The sequence below is a fragment of the Lampetra fluviatilis genome, chromosome 11 (genome assembly GCF_964198595.1).
Source record: "Lampetra fluviatilis chromosome 11, kcLamFluv1.1, whole genome shotgun sequence".
Classification (NCBI taxonomy): domain Eukaryota; kingdom Metazoa; phylum Chordata; class Hyperoartia; order Petromyzontiformes; family Petromyzontidae; genus Lampetra; species Lampetra fluviatilis.
The window spans coordinates 163,033-178,280 of record NC_136285.1 but is presented as its reverse complement, the minus strand read 5'-3'; the positions used below and the strand labels follow the sequence as shown (position 1 = coordinate 178,280).

At 43.0% G+C, this 15,248-nt stretch overlaps 1 protein-coding gene across 5 annotated transcripts in view; it reads right to left on the bottom strand.

Moving 5' to 3' along the window:
- AMPD2 (adenosine monophosphate deaminase 2) overlaps positions 1 to 15,248 on the bottom strand; it is a 48,397-nt gene that overhangs the window by 9,277 nt on the left and 23,872 nt on the right. For all 5 annotated transcript variants that reach the window (XM_078860764.1, XM_078860762.1, XM_078860766.1 and 2 more), the window contains exons 13-15: positions 13,974 to 14,100; positions 8,377 to 8,540; positions 1,936 to 2,056 (exon numbers count right to left, since the gene is read on the bottom strand). In XM_078860764.1, the coding sequence (XP_078716890.1) occupies positions 1,936 to 2,056; positions 8,377 to 8,540; positions 13,974 to 14,100 (412 nt within the window). The remainder of the gene's footprint in view (positions 1 to 1,935; positions 2,057 to 8,376; positions 8,541 to 13,973; positions 14,101 to 15,248) is intronic.

Sequence of the window (15,248 nt, the reverse complement as noted above, 5' to 3'; positions counted from 1 at the left end):
ATATAGTACGGTATAGACGCGTGTGATGTAAGAGAATAAAGTTTAGATGGAAGCATATTATATAATTTTTTACAACGTAGAATTTTTCATGTATTACTTACTGTTAGTAACTCAGCTTATTGTAGAGTATAGTAAGTTTACTGATGATGCTATGTAGTTTATACTTTAGTTTGTCATGCAGTTTATACTGTAGTTTTTTACGTGGTTGTTTAGTAACTACAGCTACATACTATTAACATTCCTTTCCTTTGTTAATGCTCCCCCCCCTTCCCCCCCCCCCTTTGATGCTGCTAATCCTGCATAATGCACGGGCATAGTATTGATTTGGAACCCCCCCCGCCCACCTCCTACGCATTTTCCATATGCTGAATTCCTCTTGATATGCAAATTATTTTGTTTAGGCGCTCTTCTTCCCACCTCCCCCCCCCTCTAACCCAGCTTAAATATACGCTCCAAGCTTGGGGTGTTTCATTCTTCGCCTGAGGATGGCTGCTTGCGTTGTGGCCGAAACGTCGTGAGAATTGTTTTATTATGTTTTATTTTTATTATTTTATTACTTCCCTTCTACGTGACTTTACCGAAAGAACCAAGAAGATGAATCCCTGCAGTCACGAAAGCTTTAAATCGAAATTTAATGTTTACTTTTGCATACATCTTCTCGCTTGAAGTTTTGTCTATATTGTTTTTCCGAGACCAATGTACTCTGCAAAACTTCGGGCTACTATCAAAGGTTTGTTCATGAAGCCATCCAGATATATAAAGACAAACTTCAACTGAGAATATGGATACAAATTGAGCAATCATTGGAAGGATGTTATCAACCAGGTAATGCCTTAACTTGTTGTTTCCATCATTACCTGCCGGTTTACTGCTAGCCCCGCCCATGCCCCCCCCCCAGCCTCACGTCCTCTTCCCCTAGCACTCACGCAGCCCCCCCTACCCCCCTCCTCTCTCTCTCCCCCCTTGCCTCCCCCCCCCTTCTCTTACCTATATAACCTGTTGCCATGGCAGCTCTCCTACCGACTTAAGTATTTTCTTGCTGTGGTTGTCCCACCTGATGAAGATCACTTGTATTGCGATCGAAACGTCGTGATTTATTTTATTTCTACCTACGTGACTTTACCGAAAGAACCAAAGAGTACACAATGTTAATGTTAGTCGAAACCAAGGGGTTCTATAATATGCAAAATGTTCATCGAAAAACCGTAAACCGATGTCACTGTTAACTGAGAGACGAGTGTATGTGCTTGCCTGCTTGTCAGCAAGGCTTAAACAATAGAGAAAATAAGCACAAAAGCAACACAAATCAGGTGATTACCTGCCTACAATGAGCATAGAATAACACTTCTTTAAAATCACTCTTGTAATTAGAGCAATTAGGATGAAACAAGGTATCTTGATAACAGAAATGTTCTTCAGGAGCTCCGAGTTCACGTGTCTCTCCCCACCCATGCCTCTGTCCGTGTCTATCTCTCTCCACATCTTTCCCCACCCTTCTATCTCCGACTCATCATGTCCCTGTGTCTTTCTCCATGTGTATCTGTCTCTGTCTTGCTCCCTCTCTCTCTCGTTTGTCCCCCTTCTCTGTGTCTCATACTCTCCCCAGCTCCTCTCCCTGCGTCTTTCCCCATGCACCTCTTCATTAATCCGTCTCCCCATATCTCTCTCCGTGAATCCCTCTGTATATTTCTCTCACTGTATCTCTCTCTGTTTTTCTCACCATGTCTCTCTCCCGGTTGTATCTAGCTCCCCCCTCTCGCTCGCTTTCCCTCTCCGTGTCTCTCTCTCCATGTCTCCCTCTGTGTTTCACCCTCTGTGTTTCTCCCTCTGTGTTTCTCCCTCTGTGTTTCTCCCTCTGTGTTTCTCCCTCTGTGTTTCTCCCTCTGTGTTTCTCCCTCTGTGTTTCTCCCTCTGTGTTTCTCCTTGCGTGCGCACCTTGCGTAGGAGCAGTCCATGTGAGATGTTCTCTGCGAGCAGAAACCCGGACACAAGGTGGTGCACTGGTCCCGCTTCTCCACAGTGGGGACGAAACACAAATGTAGAGAGACCCCTCTCCCTGCATGTGGTGAAAGAGCAATGGGGAGAGGGAGACAAGGGCAGAGAGCGATAGAGGAACACTCAAACACAGAGGTCAACCAGGGACACAGAGAGAAATGCTTCGAGACACACACACAAAGGAAGTAACAGGGGAGAGACAAACGTAATTATTATACACACACACAGGGACAACAACAGCTGCCTCTCGCCACTAAGTAGTGGCAACGTCATCACAACGCTTGTGCCAGGCTAAGTGCACTGAGGCCAAGTGAAGTGTTGAGGGGGTTACAGGACAGACTCAGGTGCCATGGGTGGAATGACTGACATGACCGGCAGATGCATCCCATGTGCACCCCACTGTGCCAATTTGCTGCGTTTTAGCCGGCCGGCACTCCGCTCGTTGTGAGCATCACTCCTCTGCCCACCCGTTATTGTTAGTGAATGCCTACAATTGGCCAGTAGCGTACTTTACGAGCCTTCTCCAGAGGTGATCTTGACACCACTGGTACCAGTCTTTGGCAAGTCAACTCAGTTCCACATCCTCCTGTACCACATCATCTGATCTCTTCTCCAGCCCATGCCATGATTGTTTAGTCCCTGTAGCCAGCCAAACAGAAGTTGCTTGGGAATGGGTACATGACCCATCCAACGCAGCCTTGTCTGCCAGTGGAGTTCACCGATGGCACTGTGTCCAGATATTTCAAGGATCTGCAAGCCCGTCGCACGATACAGTTTAATTAAACCCAGCATAAATCGCAGGCAAGCCAGTCTAAATATTCACAAGCATAGAGAAGAGAGAGCATAACTGTGGACAAGAAGACCCGAAGCTTCGTATGGAGCAAAGGGCCAGGTAGCCTCCACACATCAGCGTTACAGTTGATAAAAAATAAAATTCTGCCAGACTGATTTTTAGACCTCTGCAGCCAAACTGGAGCTAGTCATATAAGCACACTGCCCGCGTATGGAAACTTCTCCACTCTCTTGACAACTGACCATCACTCATGGGGAGTTGAAGAGGTGGAGTATTTGATGACACATAATCATGCAGGTGCTTAGTTTTGGTGTGGCTGATGCTAAGGCCCCCATCTCTTAGTAGCATGCTCCAGGTTCAGCAGCAGAGCCTCCAACTCTTTCTCAAGAGTGAGCATAAATCACCAGATCATCAGCATACTTAACATGGTTGACCAATAGGGAGCCATCCCTTGACTCTACCAAGGCATCAATCTGCCACCCATTGTATCTGTACTAGGTGGAAATTCGTCTGGTACAGCCATGGAACGCTTCTTGGACCACCTGGTCAAAATATGTTAAATATAGCAGCCAGAGGATATCCTTGTTTATTCCAAGGAGAAGAAATGGCTCTGACTCCAGGCCAGGCAGCTTTACCTGGGCCTGCCGCCATCATGAAGGTTGTGAGCAGAGGGTCACACGGGGTGGGTAGGTAGCCCACACTATGTCCTTGTCTCCTCAGTGCTAATGATTAAAATATCACACCAGATATGCATTTGAGGTGGAGTTGACCGAGGGGAGGCCAAGGACTGGTTTATATATTTGCCACTGTTATTGATTGCGAGTGGGAATGAACTCAGATTCCCGTGTGCGATAGCCACAATACTATCACCCCCCATAGAGATACAAAAGACGAAGATTCCCCATATAGCCTTATCAGACTGTTGGGGCGAGTATTGTTAGCGGGCACCTATGAAGGCCGGCACGGCACACGAGGGAGTGGGTGGCCAGCACTACGCCCAGCCGGCTTTGTCTCCCTAGTGGCGATGTTTATACATCACACCAGGTACTCATTTGAGGCCGAGTCAACCTAGGGGAAGCTCGGCACCAGTTCAGATAATCGTCGCTGGTGTTAGCTGTGAGCAGGAATCGAACTCGGGTTGCCAGGTTGGTAGTGCAGCGTGCTAACCACTACACTACAGCTCCCCGCCTAATATACACACGCTCAGAAACACACACACACAGAGGGACAGAGGTACACACACATTCTAACAAGGCAGCCAATCTGGGCAGTTTCTCCCGATAGTTAAGAATCGTATTGCTGATTGATAATTGATTTTTGGTTCAGATCGTCTAAAGTTAAATATTGTTTATTAAACCCTCCACAACCCGACACAGCCAATTAACAAATTGTTAACATGAATGAAAGTGCCAATGCACTACTGCTTCAGCACAGTAGTGTGCTGGAGAGAAATGAAAAACATTTAATAATTTGATTCCTCGCTTCACTGGTAATTAAAACCAGCATCATCAAGCAGATGCCAGAAATCTGAAAAAGTCAACCAGTCTTTGGGCCTTCAAGAGGTGGTGCGATGTCATCAATATGCACCCAGAAAATAGCAGGAAGTGACAGGAAGTGATACATGAAGTTGAATATATTTCAATACGTTGTGTTCTGTTGAATTGTATATTTTTAGATATGCAAATATAATGGTGGCGATACAGGTTAGCCATAGTTCATGAGTAATACTAAATTGGTGAGTAAAGTTAACAATGCTGTTCATATCAATAATGTGAACACAATATTCTATTCAGGTTGTGATATAAATACTTAATGCATTTCCAAGCATTACTCCGCCTATAGCTGTCAGGTGGGTTCTCTTGGCCAATAGTATTTAGCTATTCATAGTACATCAACATTATACAAATAAATTGGACGTCCTTGTTGGCAGGCATGTTCCGCAACTGCTGACAATGGTGTTTGAGTATTTGATGTTCCTATGGTGTTCTTTTATCATCGTGTAGTGACACATATCGAAGACAGTAATACTTGGAGGCATTTATTTATTTAACAAGCACCATCGGGATATATACACACCCTACGTGGGTGCACACTATTATAATTAAGACCATCTATTGTCGGCAGTACTACTTAGAACTGGTAGCCTGTCTAACAGCACCGCGGGATGGTGAAAATGGAGACGACGATGGTCTTGAACAGCCACGATGGGGATTCCACTTCCAGCAACAGCCCTAAGCTCCCGCTCAGGGCCCCCTCTTATGCTCCCAGCATGGCCTTGCTCCGCCCCGGCCACGCCCCCCTTCTGGAACCTACTAGCGGGTTCCCGGGACTCCCCGATGGGCCCCTTCTATGACCTTTCCCCTAGATGTCCCCCTCTCGTATATACTGTGGCCTGCTGACGCGAGTACTGCCATACAACCGCAGTTACCCTTTTCCGCCAGCAGCCAGCGCTATACCCCTACACTCGTACTAATCTTATTATCCAGTCTGGTTAACAAAATACTACACCAAGCTTGTGAATTATAGTGATCATCGATTATCCTGTGCGTGATTATCCGGCTTCCAAAATTATCCGGCGGTTCCGGCCCAATCTGACGAAACCGGCAAAACTACTCCAAATGCTGTAACCATTACGGCGATCGGCACCATGTGCGTGACGAAAAAAGTAGCTTTGCTTGATTTCGGCGTTAAATATTATATACAGTACATGATACACAGCACAGTAACTGATTAAAATAAGATGTTTATTTTTGTCTATTTCTGTTTATTTATGCCAATTACATAGTTAATATATTTAGAACACAAACAAAAAGCATATAACACCTAAAAATGTAATGTCATGCAAGAATGTGAATAAAAAACACTTTTAAATAATGATTAGTGATTAGCCGGAGTTTTTGAAAATCCGGCACCCCCTCCCCCCCAGAAGCCACCAAGTTTGTTTACCCCCAATGATAATTATGGAAATGCCATAGTTTTACAATGATAGGCTTCTTGAATCAAAGCCCGTTTTTCTTAAATATCAAATAGAGTTGAAATTAACCAATTCCGTGTCTTTTGTAACAAAATGATGTATGAATTAAACAATTAATAATTAAGGTCCAGGGTATGTGAAAAATTAAACGAAGCCCTGATTTAATTTGCTCAATTGAGGGAATTATTAGAATCAGGTGTTTAAATAATTAGATAAATCTACAGGGGTGAGTTTGGGAGGCTCCACCCTATATAAAGATCAGAAAGTTTGTGAGTTTGGTCTTCACCATACAGGTGTGCGGAAACAAGTCATGCCACAATCAAATCAATCTCTGAGGACCTCAGAAAAAGAGTTATAGATGCTCATTAGTTCGGAAAGGGTTACAAAACCATTTCTAAGGATTTGGGGCTCAACCAATCAACTGTCAAGACAGATAGTATACAAATGGAGGAAGTTCAAGACCACAGTCACTCTACGCAGGAGCAGTCATCCTACCAAAATCGATCCAAGAACTGGAAAATCATCAAGGAAGTCACAAGCATCCCAGAGAAACATCCAAGGATCTGCAGACCACTCTCGTCTCGGCTAGTGTGAGTATTCATGACTCGACTATCAGAGAAAGACTGAACAAGCTTTGTGTTTATGGGAGGATAGCAAAGAACAAACCACTGCTCTCCAAAAAGATCATTGCTGCCTGTCTGACATTCGCCAAAGAGCACATAGATGATCCACACAAGACGTCTTGAACAATGTTCTTTGGACAGATGAGTCAAAGGTAGATCTTTTAGGCTTCAATGAGAAACGTTGTTTGGCGAAAACTAAACACTGCATTGTATCAGAAGATTATAAAGGAGAATGTCAGGCCATCCATCCATGACCTGAAGCTGAACCGAAAGTGGGTCTTGCAGCAACACAATCATCCTAAACATACAAGCAGATCTACAAAAGAATGGCTGCGGAAAAAGAAATTCCGTATTTTAATGGCCTAAACCCCATCAAAATGTTTTGGTAGGACTTGAAGCGAGCTGTCCATGCAAGGCAACCCGTACATATCACCGAGTTGAAGGAGTTACAGGAATCACTTTAGTTGCAGTCATTACTGCCCAAGGGGGTGTCTCCAGTTACTGAATCTAAAGGTTCACATACTTTATCACACATGGTTATTGAATGTAGAATCATTTGAAGAGGAATAAACGTTGAAAGAGGATCATGTTTTTGTGTCATTTATTTAATCAGGTTATCTTTATCTATTATTAGGACTTAGATTAAGATTTCATAACATTTTAGGTTTGAAATCTGTAAAATGTGAAAATCCTAAGGGGTTTACAAACTTTTTCTTGGCATACAGCGTAATTAGCGTAAATTAAATCACAAAATAATAAAGTACTTAAATATTGGTTGCAAAAGATTAGGTGTTCAATCATATTCCTGATATCCACAAACTTCACACAAAGACCTACAGCAGGTACGTAGACAGACTCACACAGAGATACACACTCACAAACAGACCCACGGACTCATGAAGACAACCACAGACACAAACCACAGATGTACTTACTCTGCTGTATATAAAACAAGGGTAGATTGAATTTAGATATCCAGTAAAGAAAATCTACTGATGCAAAATTAACTTTTATTGTCCTGCCGGAAAGTGAATATAACAGGCAACTGTTTACGATGTGGTCCACTGTTTGAAGTGCACCACAATTGCAGTGTGGATTGTCTATTATGCCGCTTATGCATCACAAATGATCCATATCACACATGAGAAGCCCTGATGTGGTTTATAATAAACCATTGATTGTGGGAAGCCAGGAGATTCGGCAATGGTATCTTCAAATTTTTGTTTTATCTACACTGGCCCATCGGTGATGCCACATTTCCTCTGGAGTGATGTTCGACCCCAGAAGAGCCTCTGCTGTTCTCCAGAACGATCAGCATGCTTTTCGTATAGGTGGTGGTGGATAGTTAAGATCTTTGTAAATGAGGTAGTGTTGTGTTCGTTAGGTTATTTTTTTTATTCTCTCAATGTGACATTCGTTCTTGCGTCGGATTGTAGGACTATTTGCAAGTGCAGCCAGCATCGGGAGTGGTGATGACTTCAAAGACACAGACTCACATCAAGGCACAGAGACTCCTTCAGCGATAGACTCAGAGAGACTCACAAGATTCACACAGAGACACAGCTTCATTCAGAGACACTCACACAGACCCAAAAACTCACAGACTCACAGATGCAGAGACTCACTCAAACGATGAGTTAAGATCCACAGGCTCAAATACAGACCCACTCAAGAGACATAATCACACAGATACCGACAGACTCAGAAAGAGATCTACAGACTCACACAGACGACTCACAGGCTCACAGAGACCCACAAAGAGACCCATAGACTCACAGAGACACACAATCACTTAAAGACAGAGAGACCCACAGACATGCACAGAGACACTCACTCAGAGAGATTCACAGATATACGCAGACGAACACAGAAACCAGCGTAGATGCATCGACACACATTTACACAGAGACATAGAGACTCACTTCTGAGACACAGTCTCAGTGGATCTCACAGAGTCTAACAGGGACTCGCAAGAACTCTGAGGAACTCACCGGCGCAGGTGGTTGAGCACGGTGATGTTAGCATAGGTGTAGTACAGGTAGTACGAGTACGAGGGGTTCTTGCTCTGAGTCCACTGCCCGGGCAGCGGACTGTTCACAGTGAACACGCCCTCCTCTGGCTTCGACTCATCATCCACACTGTCAAACCCAGTCACCTGGAGACAAGGAAGCATGTGTTTGAAAATCCTGGACAGTTTAGGTCACCACAGACTGTATAGCGGTCACGCGACAACAATAACCGATCAACAACATTGCTGGAACTGTCACACAAAAAGTGGATGTGTATAAATGCAAATAAGTGCAGAGACACACAAACTCACATACAAACAGTGGTGCATAGAGACACTCACAGAGACCTACAGAGATGTGTAGACACAATTCACATAGAGACATGCATACTCACAGACAGATTCGCACAAAGATACACAGACTCAGACACCCACGCTCATACAAAAACTAGACTCACTCCGTTGTACAGAAATACAATGGTAGATCGAATTTAGCTATCCAGTAAATAAATCTACTGATGCAAAATCAAAGATAAAGACTCAAACTAATGTGATCAGCAAAAGTCGATCACCTCACTTGCCAATTTGGAAGGGGCACTGAGAAATGAATCCTATTCAACGAATAAACAACAAATCGACACTCACTGAATCTATTGAACTGAGTTGAAATAAGGAGTGCTCAATTCCCATTGGCGACCCATCACATAGAGAGCTGACGTGTGAGCACACAGTCTGATTTTACGGTGGTGAAACACTTCAAATCAGATTGGAGAGATTAATATGAAAAAATCATGGATGGGAGAAGTGAAATATACATGGGGGAGTCAGAGGACAGTTATGGGAGGTGATGGGGATTGGTGGAGAGACAGAGAAAGTTGGAGAAGGGTGGAGAAGTGGACAAGGGGAGCTGGCAAGATAGAGCTCAGGGTATCTAAACAGAGTAATTCCCACAAGTTGGTATGTGCTGTAGGTTGTATATTGTGTTGAAGATAAATAAAGTACAAGTTAAAAGACCCATAATGGAGGCTTTTGGGTTAGATTGCATACGTATAAATGTTTTGTTAAACCCGCCACCACCCGACACAGCCAATTAGTAAGGTTTGTCACCTAAACAAAACATGCCAATTCGTTACTAGTTCAGCACACTGGTGTGTTAGAGAGTAAACCTACAACATTTACAATTCAGAGTATGACATTTTGCCGGTAATTACAACCAGCCTCATCAGGTGACAGCCAGAGTTGTGATAAGACATAACCTGACTGGAACTACTTCACAAATTGAAGAACCTCGGAGAGCACACATGGAGTGTGGTGTCCATCTTCACCGCATTTGGCGCATGTGACGCTATCCAGGTTTCAGCTACATCTAACCGCTTTAAACTTGATCCGTATTTATTTGAGTTAAACCCCGTGGAAATGTTACATCAAAGTTCTAGTCACTCATCCTCAATCACCCAACCAGATTGTCACATTTTAAGATATTATTTAAAGACTAGCCTTTTGCACGTCCTAGGACAGAAGCTGTAATATTTCCGATAAAATTGAGCACAGTATAATAGTATCGTGAATACATTTAATGGCAGTGGATCTTGCACGAAAGAATGTCATCAAACACTACACTGCATTTCACTGTAGTACTGTATTAATGGCACTGATGCTTGCACCAAACTCTGTCATAAAATACCTCACTTCATGTGACTGACCTTAAATTAGCCTTTTGGCCATCCTAGGACAGAAGCTGTAATATTTAAAATGTACATTTACGTTTTCTTGTGATTTCACTCGCTGGGGTTGTATTCAATTTAAAATCGATACAATGTCTGAAAAATGACGGAGACATGTATTTATTTTATCATAATTTAGAAGCAAAATCTTGATTTTAAGCTTTCGTGACCGCAGGAATCCATACTTCTGCTTGGTTCTTTCGGTAAAGTCACGTAGAAGGGAAATAATAAAAATAAAACATAATGTATCTTATTGTTTTCTTTTTATTATGTTATTATTTCCCTTCTATGTGACTTTACCGAAAAAAATAATAAAAATAAAACAATGTATTTTATGTTTTATTTTTATTATTTTATTATTTCCCTGCTACGTGACTTTACCGAAAGAACCAAGAAGATGAATCCCTGCAGTCACGAAAGCTTTAAATGGAAAGGAATCCATACTCTTTGGTTCTTTCGGTAAAGTCACGTAGGTATAAAGAACCAAAGAGTTTAGAAGCAAAAAAATTACTTACCTTTTGTTTCAAGTGCTGAAGAAATAAATAAAAACACCAAATACACTGTGTTGCTGCGTATAATTATTTATTTGATTAACTTGCAATAAAGGAGCGTACAATTTAAAGCGAATTTGCGTTAAAATATCTTTCCGCTCGACCTTTTTCCGCTTGAGTGTGAAAATCCACCCGCTCATTATTTTATTATTAATGACGGGGGGGGGGGGGAATGGCATGTGGAGTGACGTAACGCATGTTATGGACATTTCTGGGCTATTATAATTGTAATCTATTGGGACCTTTTTCCCAGTATCTTATATTTTTAGGATTTTATTTCACGCTTGAGTCAAAGCACTTTACAAGAATAAAAAATTTGTACATTAGTATGATGGGGAAAAGGGATGGCATTTGAGTGTTGGGGAGAGGAAGGAATGGCAAGGAAGCGTGAGGACAGGAAAAGGGAGGGGCGAGGTTTAGAACGGGAAGGGGGAGGAGGATGGTGGTTAGGGTTTTAAGGACGAGGACAGAAATAGTAGTGGGATACGTTATCATATCTGTCAACCCTTTATCAGTGCCTACCTTATTATAGACCAACTCAGACCTCATTGGTTACCCCGTGCCTTTATAAATCTCAAAGTTCATCTGAAAATGTCCCATCACAAGGGAGAAAAAAAACATTTGCTCATATTGAAACGGCTGTACGCTGTATAGGCCTGAAAATTTCCCGGTATAAAATTACGGGTAAACCGTATGAGTTGACAAGTATGCGCTATTGAAAAAAAATTAGTCTGGCACTGGTGAGGCAAGGCCATAAAGAAGGCTGCCTCTGGTGTAGGCCAATCCGTTTCAAAGACAATGTATATATTATCAGAGCATGTTTGTTTGCTTGGTTTTCCACAAGTATGTGTGGTTAATACAGACTTGATGCCGTGCAATAGGTATCTATTTGGTGTTTGAACATTTTAACATCTCCTGCTTAATTGCCAGAAAGTGTAAAGCCTATTCTTATTTTTCGATTTAAAGCTTTCGTGACTGCAAGGATTCATCTTCTTGGTTCTTTCTCTTACACATCCACAAGTAGTGACTAATCCCATATCTGCATTTTCCATAAATATGCTAAATTCCTCTGTTGATATGCAAATTCCTTTGTCAAGGCGCCCTTCCTCCTGTAACCCATCTTAAATATACGCTGCGAAGCTTGGTGGTGTTCATTCAGACGCTGTCTTTCCAACAGACCTGTTCTTCACCTGAGGACGGCTGCTTGCGTTGTGGCCGAAACGTCGTGAGAATTGTATTTGATTATGTTTTAATATGTTATTATTTTATTATTTCCCTTCTACGTGACTTTACTGAATGAACCAAGAAGACCTATCCTTATAGTTTTTTTGTTATTTTAAGAAATCCGTTTCAATAGTCTTCTTTGCAAATCAATTAAATGTATTTCTAAATGTAGTAGACAAGGAAGATGGCCGCAGATAATAAATCGTGGAAAATCTAAATATATTTACATGGATCTCGATTCAAAAAACCACTAAAATGTTTATGTAGTGAGTATAAAACTTGCGGAGACTTCTCTCGTCTGGAGGCAACACGTTTATTATAACATAACAATAACAAAAAGGGGTACGGCCCCTTCCACCCGATACTTAGGGAGGTATTTCCTCCGGCTAGCCTGCCTAACACTGGTTATGCTCTAGCCTCTTCACTGGTTAAGCTTTTGCCCGACCCTAGCCAGAGGTTTGTGTTCAGTCCTTTGGGCTCTTCGCTTCGGGTCTTCAAGGTGGCAACTCCAGGGTGGCTCTTGAGTCTTCAGGTGAACGACGACTGCCGGTCCCGTTCAGGGGACCGGCTTTTATACCGGCTTCTGGCTTACTCCGCCCTGGCCACTCCTCCCTTCTGAAACCGTCCGGAGGGGCCTGGGGTCTGTACCCCTGGTCCAGAGCTACATTGGGGTTAACCTTGGCCCAACGGCCTCACTTCTGCCCCCTGTTGACCCAAGGCCGTTACTATAGGCCATAAGTAGCGGCGGTTACATAGAGCGTTCAATGATGTCGCTACATATAAATGAAAACTCACAAAATAACTGATCGGATAAATCACTCAAAATGAAGCACAACTGATGATTTTGATTGTTACTCTTTTGATTTAGAATGAATACTAACGATCGATTGATCGATGCACGTGCTCAGTAATAACACTTTCCTGCTCCCGCGCAGAAGACTTGGCCCACTAAGTGGATAGCAGAGCCATGCCAATCAAAATCAAACAAACTCTGCCCACTGTTGTAAAGGTATGCAACTACTCTACCGTAGCAGCAATCACGTGGATTTCGGATTAACCGGAGCAAATATTTGTTCGGTTTAAGCACTTATGATTTGTCATAAACATTTCCAAAAATAACAATGTATAACTGTTTTTAGATTATTAATTTGGGCTCAAGGGAAAATCCATGAGTTATTAATATCAAAATCTCAAGTGCACGGTTAATCCGCAAATTGTATAAACTGCACGCGTATAATGACATTAAAATTATCTATACCCAAATTACAAATAAATGACTAATGCTTCGCAGTTATTGATGTCACAGCCGGAGAGCAGAGTCAGCTGAAGCAGCCACTCCATGTGAGAGTTTAATTTACTTTTAAAAGCTCTAAGCAGTTTGATTGAAATGTCGCCATATGCTGATGTTACATTAAGCCATCGAAAGTATTCAGCCACCGGTGAGGAGTTGTATTGGTCATAATTTGATCAATACATCGGAAAGCACAAATAATATCTTTGGAAATGTGACAATCTCGTTGGGTGGTGGAGGGTGAGTGACAAGAATTTTGGCATAAAACTACCACAAGGCCTAAGATAAAAATCAACATATCAATTTATTGACTACAATAACCTACATGTTAATGCTAATTATCTTGTAAATTACCAGCAATTTCCATACAGCAGACCACATTCAATAGTCCTGTGTTGAACGGGCAGAACATGGGGACACAATGAGACATTGGGGCCCCAAGTCCACACTGTAAAATCCAGTAACTAGGAGACACACTGAAATATATGGAGAGACCCGAAGCTATACAGGGAGACACCGGAAACACACTGGGACATATAGGGCGAGGGGGGAAGACGTGATATGAGAGAGGAAGACAGAAAGATGACACGGGGAGATGCAACGAGACACGGAGACACACCAGGATACAGACAAGGGGAGACACGGAAAGATACACGAAAAAACGGCAAAAGGGGAGATATGGAGAGACAAGGCAAGACATGGGGAAAGAGAGGGAGAGACAGGGATACATGGAGAGGTAGAGATACGGGTAGACGCCGGGAGACGTGAGGAGATGTGGGGAGGCACGCACGTGCTGGAGAAAGAGGTGCAGCTCCGGGTGCCTCTGTGGAGCAATCGACACCTCAAAGAGAGGGAGGAAAATGTTTCCCAGCATCTCCTCAAAACTCTCCAGATGATTCCGACTGCGGTACACATCACTGCACAGAGGCATGGGCAGAAAGGAAGACATGGGGTGAGACATAGGGTGACAAAGGAGAGACAAGTCTGTCATCAGCATCATATAATAATCATGCACGTATCCAATTGTCAAGTCCAACTATGAGGAATTGTCCCAGTCTCATAACTCCATTATTACCATTTATTGCCCAGTTACTCCAACAATCACCGACAACTCTCGCAATCTTGGCTCCTTAAACCTCACCATGCCGAATCTTCTTCTCACCTCTGGTTTCAAAGCTGATCATGCTACACATCGCCTCGCTGGTAGAGCCACCACCCACAAAGCTCATCGTGGCCTGGCGCACTTCACACAAACGATCACATCTCTGCGGCCAACTGACCCACGTCAACTCTGCTCTATACTTCACGCCAATTCTCCATCGCTGATAAATGGTGACCGTGTGCGATCACCGGAATCTTCGCTTCCTTTTAAGTATAGTCGCTTTCTTGACAAAACTCACCAGCATCGCCTACACCATCACGATGTCTCCTTCGGTCTGTCAAGATCAAACCCCAGCCATTACTTCTTTCACTCCCTCATTTGATTCTCTCATCGAATTCACCTGTTATATGCCTAGAAGTTCTCAATCTAATCGACAACACCTGGACTAAAACTTCTCCCCTAAATATCTTACCATTAACTTTTTTAGGCAGTGCACTAACAAATTGGTAATGATAGTTTTTCACCTTGCCAATTCCTCCTTCCAGACGAGTGTTTTCCCCTCTCTTACATACATTGAGCCAAGTGACACCTCCATTTAAGAACCTGACTCAGACGCTGATGACCCTTAAAACTACCACCCCATCAAAAATGTATCATCCATCTCCAAACTTAAGTGCCTCACACTTGTCCGATTCAAAGATGACATCACTTCAACCCTCAACTATTGCCCTCTTCTGTCTGCCTGCCACCCAGCACACTCGTCCTGTTTCTATCATCAGCCTTGACATTTCTGTCGCCTTTGACGCTTTAAATCAGATTTTGATTCAAAGCTTAGAATCTAACTTCACCATCAATGCCACAGCTCCACAGTGGCTTGCATCTTACCTCTCTGACATAAGGTTCTACGTCAAGGTTGGCAAGTCCTCAATCCCAGTCGTCAAACCCAACGCAGGTGTCACTCAG